The 27,198-nt window shown below is 37.1% G+C and overlaps 1 protein-coding gene across 1 annotated transcript in view; it reads right to left on the reverse strand.

The window, feature by feature from the left end:
• Positions 1-27,198, reverse strand: part of LOC104157625 (DENN domain-containing protein 1A-like) — a gene marked incomplete at its 5' end in the record, with an annotated part of 122,653 nt that overhangs the window by 93,722 nt on the left and 1,733 nt on the right. Inside the window, 4 exons of the mRNA XM_009695036.1 lie at positions 872-917; positions 10,445-10,545; positions 18,513-18,623; positions 25,371-25,424. Of these exons, the coding sequence (XP_009693338.1) occupies positions 872-917; positions 10,445-10,545; positions 18,513-18,623; positions 25,371-25,424 (312 nt within the window). The remainder of the gene's footprint in view (positions 1-871; positions 918-10,444; positions 10,546-18,512; positions 18,624-25,370; positions 25,425-27,198) is intronic.

Raw genomic sequence — 27,198 nt, forward strand, 5'->3', positions numbered from 1 at the left:
CTCAGCTTTGTACATTGTGTCCTAAACACTAAGCCTAAATTTCCAAACACAGGTATCTAAAAACAGGGACACAAGTCAATTAACTTTCAAGGGCATTTGCAACTCCTACCAGTTCAACACTGCCTGCTAATTTAAGAGCCTACAAAGAGGCAGAAATACCTCTCCCCTCAAGGAGCATACACGCGTTGTTCAGACTTCCTGTGTAAAGGGGCACAATTAATAAGCACTAGGACTTTCATAGGGATCTAAATGAATAGCTGATGTTGTCCTCCAGATACTTTTGAGGAAAGTCATCAACTGTTTTACCAGTAGTGGAAGAAAAAGCAAATGTGCTATTTCTACTTTTAGAGTTTTTAAAAAGTCACATGAATTACTCTGAATTGTTTATATGTGAAGCTTTCTGTGAGGGCTGGTTTTGTGCCAGCTTTGTGTTAACATTAACAGCAAGTTCCTTCTTTTCAGATCTTTTGAACATTAAAAAAATTACAATCTGTCTGCAAAAGCCTAAAAGAGAACTGTAGCTGTCAACATTTTGGTTTAATATCGACTCTGCCTTTGTGAATACAGAGTCTAACTAAGGCAGTAAACTGATTAAATGAAGCAACAGGATGGATAGGGGAACACAACGTGAGCTCGTCACTGACTGCTGAACTGCAAACAGAAAGTATGCCCAAAGAGTACAAGGTATCCAATAATGCTCCCTTAGGATTGAACATTATCATGTGTGCTTCACTTCAATTCTCTCAGCACTCCTAAATTAATAGGATTATTTCACTTTTAAGCCTATGAATGAATGTATAATTGCCTGCAGAATTTAGCTACAAATCATAAAACTATATATATAGTTTCAGAAATAGCGAGAAAGACTTACCTCCATCAAACTTAAATGTATTCCAATGAGGTAGGGCATTGGGGCACTGCAAAGATGAAAAAAAAAACCAAAACAGCTTTACATTCTCATAACACTGGATTAACACATATGGCTTATAAAATTACCTACAGGAAAATACCGGGATACTGGATTAGATCGTGCTTAAAAAAAATAATATATATATAAACAAACCACATGTGAACAAAATTTTATTCCATATTTGAAAGACTTTTTTTACTATGCAATATTCTCTCACTACCGTAAGACTTTAATTTTTCTCGACAGAATTTCTAAGTGACTAAGTTAAGATAGGTATGTATGGACAGCTATTAAATACATCTATAATACTGGGGTCTTTTTAAAAAAAAACAAAGAAAATGTGTTATTACAATCTTCAGAAAAATACCTAGGCTTTTTCTAAGAGTATTCTTTAGAAAAATTAATCCTGTTATATGTTAAATTAACCACTTAACACTACATGTATCACCTGGTACTACAAATTTTAAATCCTTTGAATATGGGTCAAGGCAGATTTTAAATAATTTATTTTTAAGTATAGATCTTGAAGTGTTTACATTTATAAAAGAAAAATATAAAAATTACTTTTGAAGACTCTGATAAACTCCAGATTTACTGGGATACAAGCCGATACCATTATTCCCTTCAGAACACAAAACGTAAATACACCAACAAGAGGCTCTTAGGCCAAATTTGTAGCCTCAAACACAGGTGTGATACTTCTGTTAGCAAACAGAACACTTTTAAGAGAAAGATTGATCTTTTCCCTCTTCCATGATGTTAGCAAACACCAACATGGACTACATCGCACAAAAAGAATACTGAATGAAAGTTGTATCTTTGTGTATACAGTATTTCTAATATTAAGCTTATTATAGGACTCCCACACAACTAATCAGGGAAAGCTTACATTTGCCCTGCTTATTAGAACACATCAAAAAGGGATGCCAAAGCTGTTAATTGCAAATATGGCATATACTGCCTGTTAAACGGAAAGCACACAGACAGACACAACTTTTAAAATAGAGTCTCATTTCATTTTGGATACAGAAGCTCAAAGAGCTCGTTTTCAATTTCAGATGAAAAAAATGAGAGAAATGTCACTGTACTGCCTTGGATTAAAATATCTTCCATATTGCTTTTATAAACTAGTGCCTACTGCTCAGTAAGAGAAGCACAGCGCTGAAAAAACTACTGAAAGACACCAGACCAGCAAAACCCACTGCTTCTCATTTTCATGAGAAATACCTTTAAAAAAAAAGATATATTTACTGATATGCACATTAGTATTTATCATGTTTACTACTATATCCCCTAAAACTCCTACTCTGTTGGACGCTGTACCACAAGATGGAAACAGCCTCTGTACTAGACATTCTACATGAAAACACTCTTTTTCTTTTTGAAGACATTAAATATATATAACTTCAAAAAAACCTTACAAGTTCATTTGCAGAATGCTGAAGGGCCATGTATCACATCACATTACAACCTCCTGAATGGCCTAGGCTGGCAAGAATGCCCCTGCCCAAGCTTCACCCGATACAGCAGCTCACAACAGACAGCACAGAGGGACTGCTAAAGCAGAAACTAACTTGGTACAAATCCTGCAGGTTCTGCTGCCTTGGGAATTCCACAGATGAGACCCAGAACATACATCCAAGCTCTTGGATTGAAATTTTTACCATACAACATGATACACTTGTTACATTTGGATTGCTGTTCAACTGAGTATTATTTTTATTTGTCATTTTGCATGTTTTATTTGCGACAAACGCTCTCTCTTTCACCCGTATCTCTTCATTTCCAGTGGCCACATTCCAGAAGCAAGAAAATACTCAGTGATTTTATATTCAAAGGATAAACCACTGGTTTAGCTGCCAGCTGCACAAATGCTCAACTTCCCTGTGTGCCCAGCTATGCTGCTCAAGACTCCTCCAGTATGCACTGAAATGAATGTGTTTCTAATTAAGTAGTTTCATGAACACGACAGCTTCAATCTCAAAAATACAAAGTCTGAACCCCGGCAGGAAGTCTTAAGACTGCAAATGTCTCATCTAGTGGAACCTTGGCGAGTGTAATGAAAGGAAGCAGGAAGAGTGCAGTATTGCAGAAAACCAGCCATTTATTAATGTGTCCAAAAGTAGAGTCTGTCACCAAGCACAGGAAAATCTGAACCTGTAAAAGTTAATTAACTGTATCATATCCATCTTTCAATCTTCCAGTTTATCAACAAAGGAATAATAAGAATGCCTAAACCCTTAAAACCATGCAGCCTCAGTAAGATTCTAAGGAATTACAGGAAAGATATGGTGTAAGATCTACGGATTAGCTTTGGATGCAATGAATCCTCTTTTCAATTTTCTAGTGACAGACATTACATGTAAAGGCAATACAGCATATAAAACTATTGCATAAAGGGCTTGCACAAAGGCTACAGTAACCTGACCTTCAGCAATGCTTTAAAAGCTGATTTATTTCTTTAAACTTGTATTACTAAACATTAAAGGACTCCAGTCAGGTGCTCAACGGGCTGTACAGTGCATACACTTGCACAGACAGGAGAAAGCAGGAGGAACAATTCGATGCTGTAGAACTACGAAGAGTGGTTTGAGCATAGCCACCGATAGAAAAAAATAGCCCAGGTTTTGCTGATACGAAAAAGGAAACTTTGAAGCAGTAATTTGTTAAAGTATAATGTGCTAGTTTTGCAAATACTTGTGTTGGATTTACGAATAGTTGCAGAGATTTCCACTAGGGAATAAGGTAGAGCACAAAAGACATTGGGTATTTTTTTGAGAAATTTTTAACACAAGGGTTTAAAACTCAATCACAGGGCACTGGGACAGGGCACTGGTGCAGAGAATGACAAGCAGACAAGGTACATGCTATGAAAGGCTCTGGAAGATGAACTGCATGTTTGATGCAGAAGAAAAGAGTGGGAAAGTAGAAGGTAAATTAAGAAGGCTGCCAAAACCATATGAAAATAATTCCTGTAAGAACTTTTTCAACCTGTATAAGCAATTGCTTCGCTTACAGAAGTCAGAGGGAAAACACTGAAGGGTCAGAGCTTAGCCAAAGACACCTGGAGCTATACAGATAAATAAGAAAGGCCACATTTCAGACATGAAGCAGATGAAGCACACACTATTTAGAAATGGGTTAGATCTCAAGAACAAGAAAGTATTTCTCAAGTTATGGGAATACATGAAGAGAAATTAACTGAGTTTTATCCACAAAAGCCATTGGTTGTAATGACTGAAAGACATCAAAGAGGAGTGACAAATGAGAGGCATCTACAAACATCCCAGAAGAGAACCAAGGGAAACAAATGCAGGGTTTGGGTTGTGCAAAAGGTGACAGGCACGGAGAAAAGCAGATCTGTGATGCATCCATGGGGCACTTGGTTCTGTAGGTGCATTTGTGTGAAATTTGTTTACTCAAAACTGCTTTAAAATAACTGTTACTGATCATCACTCAAATGTAGACTTTAAAGTGTTTTCCCCATGGATAACAAAAATTATCTGAACACCTATTTTAATCAAAATTTGTTTGCTTGTCAGAACTGACATTATCGTTCAATGACACATGAACAGCAAAGGAAAAGCAAAGATATTTTAAGGGTAACTCACCATGATAGCTCCTTGTACTCCCAAAAGTTTAACTAAGCAAACATCATAAATAACCTCAATAAAACATAATTCCAGTAAAGAGCATACATATTTCCAGTAAAAAATCTACTGGAGAGATTAAAGTCTTCCATCATCACTCATCAATCTGACTGAAAAGGAAACACACCTAAAAGTAAATGTTGAAGGTTCATGTCAGGCTTGATAAATTGCTTTTATCACTATTTTTCTTTATCATGTGTTAATCATATGCTGTTACTTAAATACTCAGCTACCATCCTGTATGGAGGGAACATTGTGTGCCTCCTCTTCCCCATTCAGAGCACAATATAATAGTTCTCCCTAACTGCTATTCAGGTCCTGAGACATGAAACGCTCATGCAGTTTTTAATATTTTATCAGGTAGGATTTGTATTTCCAAGACTTTCAAGTGAACTTCAGTAAGACACATGACTTGTATAAACAGGAGAAACACTCCGCACAACCTTTAATCCTTCTGGGACCCATGACAGATTAAAGACTGCCCTTCAGACCAGTCTTTACCCACTGCTTGACACTTCATCAGTCCTGGGGCTTCTCACAACCACAACTACTAATTACTCAAAGTTGTTTGATGGCAGCCAATATCCATTAAGTGCAAAATTAAGAAGTATCAATTTCTACTGCACATATTTGCTGCTTAAACAAAATGCCTGCCTAAGCCTTTTGGAACAAAGAGAAAGGTTATTACTCCTCTCATGCTACACTGGTTCCCAGTGCAATCAGCATTATTTACAATCAAATGAGTTATATAGGTAAATATCAAATCATTAAAGTAGCAATGCATAAGCATGAATATGGATATTGTGGACTTAACGGCTATATATTGCCCATTTATTACAGCTGCATTTTTACAATTTCTTTAATTCGTTTCCTTAGGCTAACTACAGACCTCTTAATTATTCTCCCAAGAGGTGGGCAACTACTAATTGGAAGAGAAACAGGTGAAATAGAGGGACATTTCCTCTTAAGTGAAAAAAACCCACCCTTAAAAAATGCTGCAATTCACCAGAAAAAAGTAGTGTAAAACCCAAGGATCTCAAAAAGGTTCATAGTTTACAGCTACACAGGGATTTGTACCATTTTGCTTCATTGTTCCAGGAAAATTGATTAGATCACATTTAGTAAGTTCATGTCTTGATATACAAATACTGACTGACTGTGTCGTTCTCTCACACCAGTAGTACTTTACTCTCTAAGGTAGTTTCCTGATTTCTCTTCAGATTACTCACAGAATTCAATCAGAAATGTATTGGGGTAACTGATGCAAATTAGAAACTTGACTGCGTAAATTGGAATGATGCAGACAACATACAGCTAAGAAACCAGAAGAGCAACTACAAGAGCTTTCAGTGAGCACACAGAGGTACTGGGCTAAATCAAAATGCCTACCAAGAGGTTCATGAGGAAGGAATCATTGTTTCCTGAGCCGCAGGCGTATCTACCCTCCAGTTACCGCCTCCACCTACTTAAAGGAGTATATTGAACTATATGCAGATTTAGAAAACAGGAGAAAGGGAGTTAAAAAAAGAAAACCTCCTGAAGAAAGGGAAGACTGCACCAACAGAAATGTTCGTTCAGCAGCTGTACCAGGGTGCTCTAAGAAGGTGGCTCTCAAAATATATTGATGTTGGCTGCTAAGCAGTCTATCTATTATAAAAGACTGTTTTAATCACCCTAGAAAATATACTGTTGCTTCTGGTAAAAGCCCACAGAATAACCCGAGTGACAATGCTCTGAGACTTAGAGAACATACTAAGCTGTGTTACCAGGTCAGCAAAGACAGGCTTTTCTTACAGGCTAATTTTAAACACAGACACTGAGAGCAAAAAGGAAGAAAACAGACACAGTGGGAGTGTTTTTATGCCACATGAAAAACAAACTGGAAGAAGTAGTGAAGAAAATTAATGGACTGTTTCTTTCACATTGAGAAATGTTTAAATCCCCAACAACAAAATAGACGGACAAGATCTGGCCAAATTTAAGTAGCTGTACGTGCTTGGCAGCAGTATCTCATTAACCGGTACTTTTGGCACCTGTTGGCATGCACTTTAAAAAACAAAACAAAACAAAACACACACCAAAACCACAACCAGCAGTGCTTCCTATGTTTCCTCTGTTGTTCTGTATTCAATGGAACAAGCAATTGTATATTAAGGTGTAAAATCTAATGACAGGATTCTTGCTAATTTCTAGTCTCCCCCACACAAAAATCTTTCCCCGGGCTGAAAATATATGAACGAATGGTACCTACCTAAAAAAAAAAAAAAAACTCTTTCCTTTGCTTCCCCTCGCCCCCAAATAATCTAAATGATAGGGATCAGATGACTGAAGTCATTCCAGATACACGTACATGGTACCACACCACTATTACCCACTCAGCATCCCCAGTGCAAAGAGTAAGTGTATCAAGAACAAACATTTTGAAGATACAGGCTTTTCGCATTTTCAATTCTGTGGTTCGGTATGTGATGGAGGAATGCAGGTGCAGGTGAACCTAAATATTAAGTTTAAAAAAATTCTTTCAAGAGGGAAATGGGAAGAAAATTCTCCTCCTCCTGCATTACAAGTTAAAAAAATAAGCAAAGAGCAAACTGAAAAAATGAGAAACCACAGCGTTTTGAAAGTACTTGATGTAAAATGTCAATAAAGGACAAAATGCTATAGAAAAAACTTGAGCATTGACAATGTCAGTGAAACAGACTCTTATTGCACGTTTGTGGCAGAGTCGCCATTCACTTGTAACAATATCCAAGCAAACACCACCTCCTGCCTCACTCAGGGAAGCTCACTTCTCTCAACAGCTAAAGGGAACTCTCCACATCGAGCCTGAAGTTTCCCGTACGTGAAGTTGGCCAAAAGGATCTTTCAGCCACAGCAGAAGAGTTAGTTACTCTACCCGTTTGCTCTCTGCACAGACAGCTACTCTACCTTTTTGTAGCTCTGATAAGATCCAATGGTTGTTGTGTCCCTCTTCCCTCCCCAGGAAATACAACAAATTTCAAATTTCACAATCATGGAGCTGTCAGCATATAAAGTCAGGACCTCAGAAGTTTCCTTTACACGAAAAGTTTCCACTGCAACTCAAACAATTAAAAGCAAATAATCACAGGTGGAATATACTTTTTAAAAAAAACTTTCAAAGATCACAAGTAATACAGTCTATGTACCCTTCTGTGATTTTCAAAAGAGCAGGAGGAGATTCAAAAGTGTCATATGGCAGTCAATAAATGGACACAGTCAACTGAATAAACATGATATTCTGTATTCACAAGGACTGAAGAATTCTCATTACCTTAAATTTTGTTTCCATTTCAGCTCTTTAAAATTCTTATGTCATATTTGCAAAAGAAATAATCAGGCAACAATCAAAATTAAATTCAACTCTTATTTCAAAGAATCTCAGGTCATTTCCCTTAAGAGGCAGATACCAATAAGCAATAATACTGCCTTAAAGCAGAGAGCACGGAGCCGATTTCTCAGTCCTCCGAGGCAGAAATGACATATCTAAGTTCACATGGTTACAAAATATATGGTTATATTTTGAGAAATATATTTACGGCACATAAATTGTTGCTAAATTGACTTATGCAAACAATTACAGCGTGTGTAGCTACCTCGCCAATTAAAGTTCATATCTGGCTAAGGCAATCAGTTGTTGTACTTGTGAGCATGCAATTACAATCTGCCTAATAATTATACATTTTAAAACCATACTTTTCACACACTAGCTGGCTCATTCGTTATATGGCCAGGGTGTTATGCCATGAAAGAATTCATTCAGTAGTGCTCAATGACTTGTGTCTTTATTTCCTTGGGGACACTGCCCAAGTGTTCGCTTTTTGCACACTTCTGCTCCCAACTGCGGGATCTGGACTTAGCCCCTCTTACCATGTCTTTGTCAGAAAGTCGATGAATACCTAATCTTCAAACCCACTGTAAAAGCCTCTTGTGGTCCACATCGTTGTCCTGAAAACTCCTAGCAGCATGTACCTGAAGGAAAAGCTGGCAGCAGCAGCCTTCATGTGTTAATTACACATGCGAAGCCCATTATGCCGAGCAAGGGCACCCGCTGGCAGTGCAAATGACTAGGATCTGCCCTGCCTGCGCAGCCAGTAAATTGAAGGTTTGTTTCTACAGGAGATAACAGTTTTTATATTCCCTTCCATGTATCCTCAACATAGGTACATACTTAACATTTAAATCACCTGCAGAGGAACAAGCTTCCTTTAAATCTGTATGTTTCAGTTCCTGGCACTTCACTTTAAAATGCTAGTTATCCTGGCTGGTCCCTTACTCTTGCTTAAATGCAGAGAAAACGTCACACAGAATACTATCACAGTTAAAAAAAAAACAAACTCCAAAGAGTCACCCTCCACACTAAGAGCCACACTTAAAATATGGTATCATATGACACAGTAAGTTTAACTTTGCTTTTTTCTGAGAAGGACTTTTTAAAATGCTAGGGGGCAGAGGGAGCCTGTTTCTATGGTTTCATATCATTCCCAAAAGTGCCTTAAGCACCACGCTCCCACAAACATTTCTGTCACACAGAGAGATGCAGAAGGTGAGCCAGTAGACCTTGCCAGTAAAGACAAAGGCACCAAGTCCCTCAGCCTCTTCTGTGTCCTTTATCACTTGACTACGTGAGCACGCAGCAGCAGGTCCACGTTTTCCTTGTGCTTTCCTTTTACTTCCAAGCCTGTAGAAGCCTCTCGTTACCCTTTTATGTCCCTCAGTTTAACTCCAGCCAAGCTTTGGCCTTACTAATTCCATCCCCGTATGCCCAGGCAACAATTTACTCACTAACAGGGCTTGAAAGTTCAACTTCTCTAGGAAGCCTAAGGTGAGGCCACCCTTTCTGGGCAAACTTCATCTCCCTGCTAAGTACACAGAGGGAAGGCAAAAAAAACCAGGGAGGGCAAGTCACACAAACTGAGTGCGGGAAGTAGTAACTAACAGCTGAGCAACTAAAAGGAGCAGCACCTTAAACTTCCTCTTTGTTAATTACTCAGGGTGCTCATCCACCACTTCTGCGCACAGCAAACAGGAGAGATGATGTTATGGCTGATTAGGCTAAACTGTCTGACTTTGCACCAGAAAAGAAAGTAAAAACTGAGAAATTGTTTGAGGGGCACTGCAGACAGGCTTCTGAACTATTAACCACAGAACCTGAGACATATGCCTAATGACACGCTAATCTGCAGACCCCAACAGTGAATAAGTAGGCTTCTTAGGCCACCTGGACAGTGTGCAATTACAGAATAGGTTGGAAGGAACCTCAGGAGGGCAACCGGTCCGAGCTCCCAGTCGAAACAGAGCCAGCTTTGACATTATACGAGGTTGCTCACGGGCTGTGCCGAAGTTTGCCACATCATGATAATGAGTAAGTTTTTGAAAGGTTTATATTTGTTTCCCTAAATAAGGTAAATATTATGTTTTAAACACACGCTGATAATAAAACATCACTGAAGGAAAATGAATGGCTTTCCCTCACCCCCAACAGAAGTTCAGGAAAGCAGAAAAATGAGAGTATCTTCTCCACTGTATCCTGTACTGTTGGAGTCTTAATTTGACTTTTAACACTTAACACAGATATGCTGAAAACAGATTTTAATTACATAAGAACTAAGTTGCATCATTCCATAGTAACCACTCATATTAGAGTATTTCAACATACTGATAGACAATTATATCTTGACATAAAAATAAATTTTATTTCTTACTAGCTTGGTTGCTTCCTTAATATGCCTATATATTTTTAGAGTAACAGTTGCATCCTAAGAGGACTTAAGACTTACTATACAGAAATGTGAAAACTGCTGTGAATCTAGATATATATACATCTATATAATATATATACATAGACACATATATATAGCCTTACCAACAGTAGTCCAATAGATGTGGGGGTAGAACAGGAATATAAACATGCTGCCAGAACATCGGGTAGAGCATAGCTGCAGACCCATGAATGCAGGCAGTTAACTGAAAAACACATATTAAAACAGGATCATAAATAAGAGAAAAACCAAGCTTAAAAAGGTAAAGTTAGAAGAAAAAAAGTGAAGAATCAATTCTCCTTTCATATCAACATGCTTTATTAGAAAATACATAGTGCTCTTGTTAAAAAAAAGGGTATTGGTGGGTGAAGCACGACTGGTTTATGGTGGTCATCATTTGACTGACTTTGTAAACAGCTGAGAACATGATTCACTCAATGAACAAAACCTGAAAACAACGCTCAGTGTTTTATAAAAGCAACAGAAATATGGAAATGAAAACACAAAGGGAACTAAAAAGCAGTAAAAGCAAATCCTTCAATCCTAGTAATTACCATTCATTAAATATCATAAAACTGCACTGAAATTGTAACACAAACCAAAAAAATGTGGCATACGTTTCTTAGGAATACATCATACTAAACTTAGTGATTAAATTTTTAATATTTAAAAGGGATTTTTATCTACTTGCCCTTCACCAAATCATTTGATCCATTGAATTTCTCAGTTACATTGTTAAAAACTCATTCAGAACAGTTTTGATGCTGGCAGCTACTGAATGAAAAAGATCCCGAACAGCAAACACAAGTGCCAGTCAAGCCATGGGGAGAATCCTCACAGAGCTTTGGAGGAAATTATGTCTCTCAATCCTATTTCAAATGATAATTAATAATTTGGAAAAGAAGATAAGGAGGATATTTGTCACTTTCACTAAGGATATTACAATGGAGAAGGTGGTAATCCTCAATTAGGAAATCTCAGCAAAAGCTATGGTCAAAGTACCGTAAGAAGAGGATATAAACACACACACACACTTGGGAAAACAGAAAATTAATAAATAAATCAGAACACTCATACACAGAGACACATACAAGGAAGAGACTAAGAGGTGACAGGCAATGACATCCACCCTGACAGTGTTTTGCAGTTTAGAGCGACTTGTAATCTCAAATGATACCCAGCACAAGTACTACAATGTGTTTCACTTGTGAGACATTTTGAGAACAACACCCAACAAAATCCTACCAGTTATTTGAAGGTATGATGAAATCAAGCATACAATGCCTGTCTGGACAATAGGAAGGAGGAAGAACACTGCTTACAAATACCAAAAAGACAAATTCTAAAGGACTGAGGGTCCTTGTGGTGGTCTGAAGCTGTGCGAGATGAAACTAAGCAAAGACAAATTGTGACATTAATCCTAATTCAGTTAGATGTGGTGTAACCTTAAAAAATAAAATAGATGGTCCTCATTATCTTAATTTCCATTAAGACAGACTACTGAATTATATACCTCTTCATAGGGAACCCATGACTAGTAAAGAAAACGGTCTAGATAAGCTAACACAGTCTCTTAAGGCTCCATGTCAGGGAAAATCGGCTACAACTCGGGATGTAGTTTGGCTTATGCTCAATGCTAAAGCCTTTATGTAATTCCAATGCAGCTTCTGCAAGTAACAGTACCCGGTTTTCTGATTAAAATGCAGGTCATTAGGCAAGAAGATGGAAGACAGGCACATATTTTATGTGTTATTTTTAAGCCTCCAAAAAATACAGATCTGGATAAGCAATGAGAACGCACCAAGGACCATGGATTTTTGGGGAGAATTACTGTGCTTGTCTGCAGTGTGGTTCAGGTAAGAACCACAGTGAGGTATAAGATTTGCAAGACAGTGTTTTTCAAAAGCAGAAAGTGACTACAAAGATGAAGCAAAATATACTTTGCAATTTACAGCTCAATATAGACACAGATTTTTAAAAATCATTTAGAACTTAAGACCCAGTATGCCAGGTGTAAACCCATACAGGACTTTAATGAAAACATTTCAGACATAAAACCCCCTCAAGTTGAAAAGCCAGAATTTTAGGCTATACCTTGTACCTAGTTGAGAGAGGTTGTTATTGTGGCTAAAATACATGAATAATCTGTCTGTTTAATAATGCTTTTGAGTTCCAATTATCCCTATCACCTAATCAAGGAAAACCTAAGAAAAAGAATGGCCTCCTAAGTCAGACCAAAAATCCCTTTTCTCCCAGTATTGTGTCCAACAGTGGTCAACACAAATTACTAAAACCACTGATCAATACACTCATCAATAAAAGTGGTATTGCCCATTTTCTCAATCCCCACCAGCTTGCAGCTCACACTTCATGTGCCAATGAATTCTAACAAACACACTGAGAAGTGCTGCCTTGTCTCTTCATTTTTAGCCTGTTCCCTCACAGTTCTAATGTGTGCTCTGAGTTTTGAGCATTATTGAGACAATAAATGAAAAAATCATCTTCTAAGGGCCACACATGATTTTCTATATTTCTATCAAGTTCCCTGCTTCCTTAGTATCTTTACCAGGCTGAGTGGACTGAGTGAAGAACTCTATCTACTCTGCTTTCCCTAATTGAGAGATTATCTTTTATATTTGCTTGTTCTTGTTACCCTTCTCTGTACTTTTTGGTGTTTTACTTTATCTTTTTTTAGTTGGAGTAGGTAAGAATTCATGCAATATTCACAATGTGGGCAAGCCATGAACATACCTAGTGGCATTATGCCCTCTTTTTTGTTCTCTACTCCCTTCATAATAATTTCTTGGCTTCTACGCCTTCAACTGAGTAATAAGCTGACATTTTCATAGATATCTCTCTTTAAAAAAAAACTCCAGTATCTCTTTCTGAGTGGTAATAATTACTTCAGTTATTCAGACCATGACTGCTTACATGGTTAGAAATGTTTTCTCCCATAAGCATCATTTTACATTTATCCATGCTATGCACAAAATGACTGCTACAACATTTTCTCCCCTTTTTAAAAATTGTTTTTCAAGAGGACATTTAACAGGTTCCACAACAGAGCACTGCTGGGACTGCTTAGCAACTTCCAGGATCAGAAAAACCAACAATTTTTCTCACCCTTTTCTCCTCAACATTTTAGCCAGTTGTTTACCCTGAAGAGGATAAAAACTCTCCTATGTCATGAAAATGTCTTTAATAAGAATCCAATATTGTTCAATCTTATCTAGATTTTTAAAGATATTTAAGATTGGATTTCTTTTGCAAAGGTCGTATTTACTCTTCCCCAGTAGCACTTGTTTATGCATTCACTAGTTCTAGTCCTCATTGTGACTGGTTTCAAGTTTTTTCATATAAATATAGCGTAGAGAACTGTCGTTTCTTTAAGGGAGAATGCTATCACGCCTAACTTTCAACTCCAAACACAAATTTCTGAAATCAGATCTAATTCTTCAGATTCATATCTCTTCTTGTGTTTCTTTTTCCAGAACCTATTCTGATTTTACTTTCTTGAGACTTGAGCAGCTGCATTTTGGTGTGCAGCAATGAAGCTTCTCTACACAGAAAGTTGCTCACTGTCATACAGTTGTCCCACTTACTAGGGCTGCAAACAAAATCTGTTTGCATCCCTGGTTTCTGTCTTGTCTATCATGCCCATCTCTTGGCCTACATCCTTTACAATTCTCTACCATATTGAACCAATCTTCTTGAATTAGTGACATTCATCTGCACAAATAGTACTGTTTCATCTTTATTCATCTTGACACCCGCTTCAGAATCTCCACAATTTCATTAACTCTCTCAAGAAATAATGATAAAATCTGGAGACAAAATCTTGTCTGACCCTCTTAGATTAAATCCCTTAGATTTTCATTTCTGTCTCCCATGAAAGCTACAGAGTCACTCCTCACCTTAGCCCTGCTTGATTTGGCAAGCATTGTAACAACAGGGTCCACAACGCTCAAAAGCATCCCAGTGCTGCTAACGTGTTTCCATAAGTGCAAACACGCAAGAAGTTAAACCAGATCTGAAAAACTGTCCTAAGGAAAGAGCATCTTTAGAAGCAGACAGGATACAGCAAGTATCTGTACAAACATCTGGTCAGTGTTTCTCAATAAGAAAGCTCTTTATTAGCAGGTGAACATTATGGTCCATATGGGAAGGAAATATTAGTATGTTGGGACACTAAGTAAAGCAAAAGTTAGGAGCTGTAAAATCTTTAATTTATTCTATATTTTTGACTTGTGAAATACTAAAGATTTATCCCTATCCCACTGTATTTCAACTTATATTTATATTATTCCTACTGGAGAAGATGCTCCTCTCTCACAGATTAGATGAAAGGCATAGCCTAGTTCCAAAATACACATCAGAAAAAAAGGGCATACTTTCCCACTGTAGTTTTTCCTCTATATTCCTAAATCCTTTATGTTTTCTGTTTCTGTTCTCCAAATCAAAAAGATGTCTGGAAAAAATACTGTTTAAAAATTTAATTCTTACTTAAAAATTGCTTCTATGAGGATCAAATGGATTATTTCCTGGCATTATTATATAACATGGTTGCCGCTGTAGAGGGAACTCAGTAATCCAAGGAGGCCCCTTCCAAGCCCCCCTCCCATTGATTTTAAAACTCAGCAAGAAAAGATTAAACAGACATAATGCTCAACACTGCAGACATCTGAGCAGAACCTGTCACTTATTTTTGAGATGTACTCCCACCTTGCTATCTGGCATGAATTCAAATAACATACTACCATGGGTAAGCACCAGTACTGTCCTTCAACTCTGCCAAGACAAGGGCTCATAAAAAAGAAATAGCATATTTGCTGGAGACCTCACCTGATTAGTGATTGCCATACAGAAAACAAGCACTTAATAATAAGGCAGCCTGAGAAATGCCCAACTGTCAAAACTATAGGAATCCAGCATTTTGAAATAAGATTAGTTCCACCACCTCAGCTTCCTGCAGCTGTTGCCAGAGAATGTAAAAAGATAGCTATGTAGGAAAGACACTGATTCACTAATTCACTTTTCACAGTTTTATATTTAATACTCTAAGAGGTTTATTTGAGCAAATTAAATCAATGGGATTTTGTCACACATATAAAAGTTACACACTGCTGTTGAATTACAATAGACCATTTTCCAGAACATTTTACTCTCCCTCTCCTGATCCTTATACATTGCACAGTTTTACAGATGCAGCACATGGCTACAAATGCGCAATATATACCGGAAAAAATGACCACCTTTTGTGTGTTTGTAAGATCATTTTTTCTGCATTACTCAGGGCTAAAAGCAAAGTAGAAAGCTTAAGACTGAGCTACATAAGAATTAAGCAGCCAAAGCAGGGCAAAGGCTGCCTGTGAAGGCCAAGACCTATATCGGCAGGTTATAAGGACAGCAATAGAGCTTTTGGGAAAGAAGAGCTTGTACATTTAAAACAGTAGTTGTAAGACTGCTACAGAACAAAAACCGTGCAAGCTCTTAGCTATGTTGTATCACAAGGCCACTTGGTGAGTGGTATTAATCATATGTTGCCTTTTCCCAAGACCACCATTTCCTTATCCTCAGAGCCCCAAGGCATGTCAGAAACCAACCAGGGAATGCGCGGTTGTGTATCAGAGCTCTCCGTGACACAGAAGCAGCGACATGGCAAGCTCTCAACTCCCAGGAACAAAAGAGTATCCATGTCAGAATGGTATTTTTTGCTTTGTACTAACACTCAAAAAATAACAGAAAAATTACGTAAAGAAAATCACCTCAGTATGATGGAGCCAAACAGAAACATCACAGAAATTCAGAAGTTTAAGTCTTTAAAGAGTCATCAGGCTTCATGTAAGCCACCTTTTTATAATGAGAGACAACCTGCTGCTGCCCTTATCACAAAGAGTTAACATACCTTATTGAGGCAGAGTTGCATGAGCAAGTTATGATGGAAGAGAGAATACTGGATGCAAGGAAAACTCTTGTTTCATTTTTGCAACAGCATGCTTCCCCCAGCAGGTGGGCTTTTGCCAAGCACAGGTGGTTTTTATGCATTTTGGTTCATATCTGGCTTTTCATGAGTAGTTAGATCACCAAATACATAAAGAAATTTAACATGAATAATTGCTTTAACATTTTGAGAAACTATTTGAGCTTCATTTTGTAGGGAAAAAAAATAAATCCAGGAAAACAGAAATAATTCCTCCATAGGTTCAGTACACATGGTTTATAAAATAGCTAATAATGACTGATATGATGTATTACATTACAGCACAGAATTCATCCCACCATAAAAGACTTTATATCCAGGACTGTTTAATTTTCTCTCTTACCCGATACTAAATTCAAGCCTTAAGTATGAAGTGTGTCATGCCTCTCAAAGTTTAAAGAAATCAACCCCACATAGGCCCCTTCCACTTTTTTGTTAAAAAACTAAGAAATACAAACAAAGAAACCAATCCCCCTCACCACCACAGCACCCTCACTTTACTTTGAGAATTCTCAGTTTGGTACGTTTCCAGTTACAAGGTCTTGGCTTCCGCTGAGCACAGTTTGAAATAAAATAATGCAGCTTGTTCCTACTGCTGGAACACGCAGAGCAGAGCGTGCAGGCAAGGAATCACTGGCTCTGGCCCAACACTTCAAACCTGTCTTACACTGTCACTCCAATCTTGGAGCAGTTTATATATAAAGTTGTAAGATAAGAACACACAGTATGAATACCCCTCCCTACCAAGAAACCAGACATGCTTTTATCTTGGACAGAAGCAAAAGCAAGAGAAATAGCAGAAAGATGGGAAAGAAAACACAACCCTACTTGTGAAATGGCTCATTAAGGAAGGCAAAGTGACAGGTAAGTAATTCTTCTTCCCAGGCTCTGTCACAAAAGGAGAGATTAAACCAACCGACCACACAAATTTTGAAATGCTTTGGATAGCCGTTCCCTTCTTTCCTCCTCTCTGATAATTTACTATTCTTTTCATTCTTCAGGTTTCTGAAATAAACACCTCTCTTTTTCATTTTATTCAATTACCAGGCCTGGATATATTTTTCCTTATTTTAGTAGGGAGGACATAGAACACTTGGCAGATATAACAGTTACGATTTTACAAGTTTTCTATGGTATTAAACTTTATAATACTTAAAATTCTTTCAGTTAAACATGGGATTGATTGTAAACATTTGATAAATATTAATAGGTCCCAGAGATTACTCTAATTCTCCTAGTTTCACTTACCTTTCAAAATGATACCGTAATAGTTATTCTGAGATTAAGTATGAAGCCTTACTCTCTCATTTTTCTGCGCTGTATTGACAGACCATCCTTACCTGATTTTATGTACATAATTTCAGCCTTCCATAGTATTTACAATTCCATGAAGCAGTTCTAATCTCAAACACAAAGTAGGTTATGCTCATACAGTAAGAGACTAGTTATTACCATACAAAATGGAAATGGAAGCTTGTAGTTCAGAAAGGACCATTCAAGTATTAGTCCATAACACTAGAAAGCAAAATTAGTTAAACCATCTTGTGCTCGTCATTCATAAAGGAAAGCAATCAATATGCATTTACAGAGCAAACAGAATGAAAACTTAACATTTTCTTTTATAAAGAAAATCACAATCTTATTGACTGATAAACACAAAACTTTGAATTAAATCAAGCTGTGTGCTTGTTTTGATGCCCAGCCATTTTTAGAAGAAAGTACTCTAGAGTATTCAGTAGCTTTCATCTCTCAGACCCTTGATAGACCCTAAGTAGCATTAAGACTACACCTTATCAAACAAAACTGCAAAAACATGACTGTCAATGTATTTTAGCCCACTCCTTTGGTCCATCCAGAGAAGGTCACTGGAACACTCATTTGACAGAATCTCCCTCCCGCCCCCCGCCAATCAAGTAAATTATGAAAAAGGGACTTCACTACAGCATAAATATTTGTACCTTTACGTACCGAACAACCCCAAGAACTCCTGTATCCAAAAAACCCTTTTCATTTGAACATTAGAGGCCAACAGAAGTTCAGTAAAATCATCACACAGAACCACAGAGTTGAGTTGAGGTTGCATAGCTGAGGCTGGAAGGGGAACCTGGAGATCATCAGATAATTTCCTACATATGACCATCCTTTTAAAAAAAGTACTGTGAATAGAAGAAATCATTCTGCATTTTACTTACAGTGCTCAGCTTACTACAACAAATGAGGATGCGGCGTTCATACAGCATACTGGCATAGAGATGCAGCATGTTGTTGACGTCAACTGCTACAAAATACTCTGTCAGATTTCTCTGGGAAGAGAGAAAATAATTTTTGATTCATGATATTACAAAAAACAGTGTCCTTAAAAAAAAAATAACCAGATTTCATTCTCCTATTACATTGCATCCAGTATGCGGCTTAATGAAAGAAAGCAGTATGTCATCTTATGTCAAGAGTACTTTTTAATTGCAATATCTTTCCACTAACTTTTGGGGAGCTAGGTCTTGAAATAACAAAATTGATGATGTTTCACATACAGCTTCTTAAATACAAGATAGTTCTCTGAGAAAAAAATATGTCCTGTCACTTTTATGGAAACTTCAAAGCTGACTGATAAAGTACCAAAAAAAAAATCTCACAACCCAACAATAAAACAGCTCTCTTAGAGGACAATTCTAATATGACAAATTCAAATTTAAGCTCAGTCTATACAAGAATGATTCTGATAATTGGAAATACACGTGGCCATTTTAACACACAAGCTAAAAACAGTTACAGGTTGTCTGAACTCCTCACTTTGTGCACTCAGACACAGGTTTCCCCTTGGTGGAAGACACAAAGCACTTCCCTGGGGGGCTGGGGAAACTGGGGAAGGAGACAGAGAATTCACTCTCTCTGAAAATTTCAGTGGATGCCCATCTCTGATAAAGAGGCAGGATTCAAACATCCCAATTTTACTTCAGTGATCAGTATGTTTATATAGTATAAATAAAATTAATTGCAGTATAAGAATACTGTAACCAAAGCACATTTGCAGTCTGCCTTTAAAGTATAGATAGAAAACCCAAGACACAAGCAAGTAACACTGCTGAAACTTTACATACACACTTCCTAGGCAACACAGGTTTCTTCCATGCTTTTGCTGCTCAGAATATTAAAAAGTACCTCTGTAAAAATTATTGTAAATAACTGAAGTTCAAAGAAAACAGAGCAAGCTGCCCAAGAGGCTACGGTCACGTCATCCCCCACATTATCCCATCAGCCAGCAACATCATCCATTCATCATCACCAATGTAATTGCCCTGTGCACATGCTGCAGCGGCATGAATCATGTATCATTTACTAAATATTTAAGATGTCTTCTAATAAACAGCAGAATGTGATCCTAAGATCTTTACTATCAAAACTAGAAAGCCACCACGTAGGTAACTTGATCAAAATGTATTATGTTCTCCTAGAATGAAGGGCTTTTACAGTGCCAGGCAAGCAAAAAAAAGGGGTTTTGCCTGTAGAGGATATTTTCACTTCTCAAAATCTGGAAATCAAAAAAAAAGGAGGAGTGGTGGAGGAAAAAGTAATACACCCAAAAATGCTGAATTAGGGAAACTGTTTCCAAATCACTTCTTACAGATATGGAACGATTGCTATACAATAAAGACAATCTTACACAAAAAGCACGAGAGCAAAATTAGATTAGTCATGAATTCAAGTGCAATCTTAATCATCGTTAAATAAAAAAAGTGCAGAAAAGCAAAAAGCAAATATCATTTAGAAACTTAAAGAAGCTCAACAAAGCCTATTAGCACTTTTGACAGATCCAAAGATAACTCTAAACCCACCAATACTTGGCCTGAGAAGTCTGCCAAGATGCTTCATACTGTGCAAAAATATGTTCCACAGCTTGCCATCCAAACACAAAGAACTAAAGAAAAATTAAGCATTGTATTTAGAAGACTTTTGTACCAGTATGTAGATAGATAAAGACAAAGCTCATTATGGTTAGCTTCAAACATGTTAATATAAGATAATCATTCAGGTCTTTTGCTACAGAAAAGCTATAGTCACAGACAGGTATATTCAAAGAATTAAAAAAGAAAGCCAACACATTTTGCCAAAAACCTATTAAACTAACATGTACTTTTTCTGTATTTCTCATCCCATCTGTGCTGATTAGCACGATATTTTTGTCTAAACATAAGCTGTCTTCTCTACAGCTCTTCTTCCCCCTCTCACCCATCTTTCCACGACGCCAAAACACAGTGCATGACGACACAATTACTGCAAACAGTGTGAATTAAAAGAATTTTTAAGTAGCACTGAACTCCCTTTGATGCCACCCAAATCAGGGGCATGGCAAAAGGAGCACGTAATCCCTACACTCTGCCGGAAGATGCAAATATGCATGTTTCACGGATGTGTTTGTAAGGCAACTCTATCCACTAGCGAGAGGAAAATAGACACAGGGACTTGCTTTTCAATCATTCTTTCATCAAGTTTATTGTAGCAAAACAGTGGCTTTGACACACAAATGTACCTTCAGATGGAAAGATTTATAAGGTTTTAGTCTTCCCTGCTCTCAGAAATTTGCCAATGACACCTGCGAAGCATGTGGGCTGTATGGTAATGTATTGATACTAAGGAAACTCACGTGTTAGCTCTAAGTTTTATTTATAAGAAACCTGTCATCTTTGATGATGAAATTGGGACTTACACATGTATTTTGAAAGACATGTCTCGTAAGTGACAAAACCATGAATGAGTTAAATAAATACAAATGAACACGTTCCAATTTGCAGTATAATGGTTGTATATTTTGTTTTCTACGATTTAAACCTTTCTCGGGAGAGTAAAAAGTGGGATTTTCAAATTAAAATATGGGAACAGGTATCCTCACTCCTCTCAAAACTCACTAAGTGCCACAAAATTCCCTTGTGCTCCTTTGAAAGTTCATTCCTAGATCAACCATCTATTTGATCATTTGCTATCTATTATCAGTAAATGCACATGGACACTGACTTTAGAGACAAAGAAAAAAATATTCGTGTACTTCTCTTCCTCCATCATCTAATGAAGAATTTCTCACTGAAAGAACAAACCAATGAGCTCTCTCCTCTGCAAAGAGTGAAACTCAAACATAGTAACATGGATTACAGTTCACTACTTTTAGCCTCCTCCTGAACAGCTTCAGTTACAAGACTCCAGTAAATTTCCTATTAGAACAGGTCAATAATATTGAGTCAGGTTTCCTTCTCCATCCTCCTACTGGAAATCCCTCATCTTATTTAGAAATTTATTTTCTTTGAAATATCACACATTCAAAAATCTAACATGGGTTAGGTAATCTGGTATGCAGCTAACACTCTCGTATAATGCCATGCTGTGGTCTGAATAATGAAGACAATACACTTTATCAAATGGTGTAAATATAGAAATAAAAAGGGGGGTTGGGTAAAAAAACCAAACAAACAGGTAGCAAAAGTCATACGTTATGATGAGTGAAAAATTGGGCATTCTGAAATCTAGGACTTGGTGGTACAAAAATACACTGGAATATCATCACCAAGAAAATGTCATCATTTCAGACTGCTAACTTACCCGCTATTTCTGAAACACAACAGATACTACTAGGAAATGCACTAGTCTTTGTACTAGTCTTGCACTGTATTTGTATTTCCTGCAATGAACTCAATTTATTTCTGAAGTCACAATGCATTTACAAATCTTTCATATAACTTAAATCTTTTGAAAAAGTGAATGCTTAGCTGTTACATAAAAGTGTCTGTGCTAAACGTTTTCGTGACTCATTAAACATATTGATCTGACACAAAGTCAGATAATTCCAAGAGGTTTGTTAACATTCCAAATAAGAGTTTTATGAGGCTCTCCATTAATCACTACATACAACTTCAAAGTCTGGCACTACTAAAACTTTTGCTAATATGGGATTTAAAGTGTAATTACTGATAAGGTATGTAGAATTTTGAATAAATCAGGCCAATTGATTAAAATCCATGAAGATTTATGCTCATTTAATGTCCTTGTATTGTTCCCTAATATGCTTCAATTCTACATGAAAGTTGCATTAACAGATAGATAAAATCATCATAAGAAATTACACAATGCTTATTAGAAAAAAACAAATGAAATGCCTGAGAAACAGAAGACACTCAACTGCAACAACAGTTAGACCAATGGGTTTGATTTCTAGTATTTTCCTTTCCTACAATGAGCTCTAGCTTTTTAAATTTGGGTGTGTATCTATAGATGTATATGGGCATATATATTTGTTAACTGAATGAAATGTTCTTCCACTTCTGTTCCAAGAGGCGCCCTCATTCACCCCAGACACTGCGGAGTCCATCCTTCACAGTCACATCGCTGCACAGAATACCTACACTGAAACAGTCCCATTCCCTCTGAGGCACATCAGCACCACCCAATGATTCAAAGAGGATGGTTTTTTGCATCACATGGCACTCCCTCCTATGCAGGCTCAGCGTTCAGCTTTCAAAGGGTTCCCAACTCCTTCTGGCCCAAGGCCTCTGCTTTTATAACAGCCTGTGATTCACGAGCATTCATCATGCCTCCTGCTCAAATGTTTTGGGAAGCTGACTCATACCTTCGAATATAAAGCAAACATCACCACCAGACATAATCAACCGAGCATAAATACAGCTATACTTCCTAAAGCCTTTACTATGTACTGTGTTATTAAGCTCTTCCCTATCAGTTAAAGCAGGCCCAAGGCAGATGATCTACTTTTAAACCCTGCCACCGGTTTCTTGCCTTTACTAGCTCCTATCTCTCTGCCCTCCAATTTGCCAGCCTGCAAAATGGAAATAAACTTCTTTCCTTGCTCTCCTGGTGATTTGAGGTTTATCAAACAAAAACTGTTCAAGTTTGAGATCATTAGCACAAAAGAGATGAACATAAAATATATACCTTATAAACAAGTAACTTCATGTCCAGATTAGGACAGGATTTGATAGCCAGTTTAGATTCAGGATTGACTCTTGAATCACTCCTAATGTATCATATTTCTACAAAAATAGAGCACCTTAGAAGAAAAAGCACATCTGTTAAATCTACTGACAGGATACGCGTCAGCATGAAGAGTCTACAACACAGAAAAGCTAGCAACAATGTTTTAAAACAGAAACAAAAAGCCCCAAATGTTATCTGCTATACAGATCATCCACAAACGAGATGAAATGTCTTGATGATTCCCTTTTCTTTCTTTCATGCCATAAATTGAGGTATATGGTGCTAAGGCAGACCGCAAAATGTTTGAGAAAGAAAACGAGATGTCAGGCACAGAAATTTGGCTGAGATATATAGCAGGAGCATATTAAAGAGTATTTAAGAGAAGCAAATGCCAGCATTGTCTTCCCACAGACCTATCATCTGGCTAGAAAGCTGAGGTATGCTGAAACACATACAAGACAACTTCGTGAGGCTTGAAAAGTCTCCGAATAAGTGGCCCTAAAGAAACCAGGTATGCTTGACATTTTCAGAAAGCCATCTAACAAATGGATCATTTTTACTGGTCTCATGTCGTTCTTTCAGAAGAGTCTCCCTGTACGATTAGCAGATCTGCTTTTTTCAATCCATATCAATCTGTCCATTAGTACTTTATCTTTAATACATTTCAGCTCTTAATCACAAATGCAGATTGTCAACTCTTGAATGTTACTGTGTAAATGTGATACAGAAGGAAGATGTTATTACAAAGAAAAGACAGACTGCCTGGGCAACTAGAGCTAATAATACACCTTTAAAGCAAAGACCCTAGATGTTCATCTGAATCTATAAAAAACGTTTTAAGTAAGGGTATATGCTATCTGAATTCTGACAACATCCTAAAGAACAAGGCAAGTTAATACCAAAGCAGTATTTGATCTTTCTTAAATACTAGCAATACAGATGTTTGAAATACCAAACTCTTCCACTGAAGATATCGAGTATCAAGATTATATCCTTGGCTTGACTAATAAGTAGCCATGACACTTTAATAAATAAAAACAACATATTGTACTGAAACATTTTTTCCAAAGAAAATTCATTTCAAACCAGTATATTATTTCTCCAGCAGGTTCCAACAATTACTTCCCAAGTTTAGTTTTTAGTTTCAGTTTCATGTTCTACTCAGTCTCACATGTCAAGAAAACCAACAAAACTATGTAAACAGTGTGAGGTCAGCAAGGGGAGAACTAAATCTGGATGCAGAAGAAAAAAATTGCTCCTTTAATTGCAAAAGTTTCTTTTAAAACAGTAGTTCTTTGGAACTTACGAGAAGAAAACATGACTCTGATTCGTCAGCTATAAAGGTGAAATATCTCAACAGATTCTTGTCTTTTTTTTTGATATAAATTAAAGTCTTGGTAAAGCGGATTAAATTCCTTTCTAATATAATCCTGCATTTTTATGCAAAGGATAGGTCTTGTAGTACTCACTCAAATGGTAATCACAAAACTGCCTTGAGATTACTTTCAAGAATTTTTCATAGGCTTATTGTAATGAGTGAATTTTCACACAAATTAACTCCATTATTATTCTCCGAAATGCCACCATACTGTTACATACAGTTACCAAATCACTGTTCTTTCCCAATTTTAAGTAGGCTAGAACTATAAATGTGTATTTTAAATTTCCTCACTTCTTAGAACCACAAAATCATGGAATGTTAACGCTAAGTGGTGATAATAATAAAAGCTTTATATTTTTTAAATAAGTATCTTGACTTACAGCTTAAGATAATTCTGCTGTCAATTTCCTGTTCATGTGGTATCTTTTCTCAATTAAAATGGCAAACATTAAATTCTACTGTTATGTTGTACTTCAAAAGCCCTGTTACTCATATATTTCTGCAGTTAGCAACACAATGTTTTCTGCCCAATACTTACTATAAATTACCCATCTAAAGTTCACTTCAACATCTAGTAATATTTTACAGAATATAATCTATTACTAGGCCAAACAGAGGTAACAATTGTTACCTATTTTGCTGTTGACACTAAACAGAAATGGTAAAGTGCACAGTTCTCTAGAGTACTCACATTTTCAGGTATACTAGGAAGCTCTCTGATGTCAGGCACAGTAAAGTAAGAGTGCTAAAAAAAGAGAAAATATTGATTATTGCAATGTTGTCAAAAGCAATCCAAATTTATTGCTTGGTACTAGCAACAGCAGTAATAGCAGTTGCTTAGCTAAGTAAAAATGACAGAACATTTGTTACCAACTACCAGCATGACTTCTTTGTCATTGATTTCAAAACCTGGATTCTCAGATCACACGTGCAACATGAAATGCATTAAGACAGAAAGTATCAAATGCTCCTGAAAAGTTATATTACATTTTTTTGTTCTTCTGAGACGCCGATACAGACAAACTCACACAGTGTATGACATATGCCACGGGAACTCCAAGGCAGTCTATAATTCAAGCCATCTTTCCACTGCCCACTGCAGGTTGCATCACGGACTACAGGAAACAACAGCAAGCAGGTCCTTGTCTGACTTACAGCATCAGTAAATTTCATTCAAGACAATGGTGAAGTTACGGAAGTTTACTGAGAAACGCTTCCTACAGTTTTATGCCTACTTACCTGAAAAACATTACTGAAGTTCTGGGTCACTTTTATATGCCCTAAAAAACACATTTTGAAAGACTATACTGGTCTTGCAATTTCATAACCCATTATATTGTTACACTTTTTAAAAATTGCCTGCATTTTAAGAGACCAGGTTCACTCTAGTTCCCAATCTGCCCATGCATGACTTGCATGATTCTTGGTTAGAGCTTTGTGAAAGGAAAGGAGAGAATGCGACTAAACTGCTTTTCTAAATCAATGTTGTACGCAATTTATATTATTTTAAAGATTTTCACAATTTGTCTTAGGGCTATTTATTAATTACTTGCTGAAGCTTTAAAGGCTGTTATATTCTTGGCATAGTTCCACAATTGGCACAGTTTTCTTGTATATATATCTCAGACATTTCAGTGCTTCATGAACAGTCTATAACCTGAAATAGCAAGCGAGTGTAACAGCTACACTGAATATAGATGCTAAATGTATAAACACAAATTTTTGCTTTTTGATACATCACTGTTTCAGTTTGGTTGAAAAGATGCAATGCAAAGATACAGAAATAGTACATGCAACTACATCATATATAGGAACCTTACCCCGACCCCAAAACAGGCTTGTAAACAGCCAAAATAAAATGTGTAAAGACACCACAGCTAACAGCCCCTTGGCTGCTTTTTTATATCCTTTCTTGCTTCATTGCCCATGAAATGTCTGAGACAAGGGGAGACTGGCAGCATTCCTTGAAACCACTGGTATGAAAAAAACGAAATATCCCAACTGATCATTGCTTTTGAGACAGCTCGTCCCCTTAAACACAAATGTTGTTCATAGAAGAGCTAGCCTCAAGAGAACTAGGACATTTCTACTGCCAGCTGGTGACCTAGCAAGGCCAAGCAACTGTTACCTGTCGACTGACATTACAGGGTGAATTGATGAGAGTAAGCTGCTTCTTGCCAGAAAGTACTTTAGTAAGTACTAAAGGAAATGAGAGGGAGAAGAGAACCGTGGCTGCACACACCACTAGTTTCCATGTGAACTCCAAATGACTAATTGGCAACTGCAGCAACATGCATCTTAAGTATTCTTTCACTACAGCCTGGAACACAAGGTGGTTCTGAAAAAATTAATTTGAAGACAAAACCCCTGAAAGACTAAATTCAAAATACAATCCCATCAATAAAATCCCACATTCATTCTTTTAGTGTTCTTTGATTAATTTTCTCACAAGATACAAAAATTAAATAAGTCCTTTTTTGTGTGAGGGTTTTTTTTTTTTCTGGGGGGGGGGGGGGGGG

Source organism: Cariama cristata, unplaced genomic scaffold, assembly GCF_000690535.1.
Source record: "Cariama cristata isolate BGI_N322 unplaced genomic scaffold, ASM69053v1 scaffold2962, whole genome shotgun sequence".
NCBI lineage: Eukaryota > Metazoa > Chordata > Aves > Cariamiformes > Cariamidae > Cariama > Cariama cristata.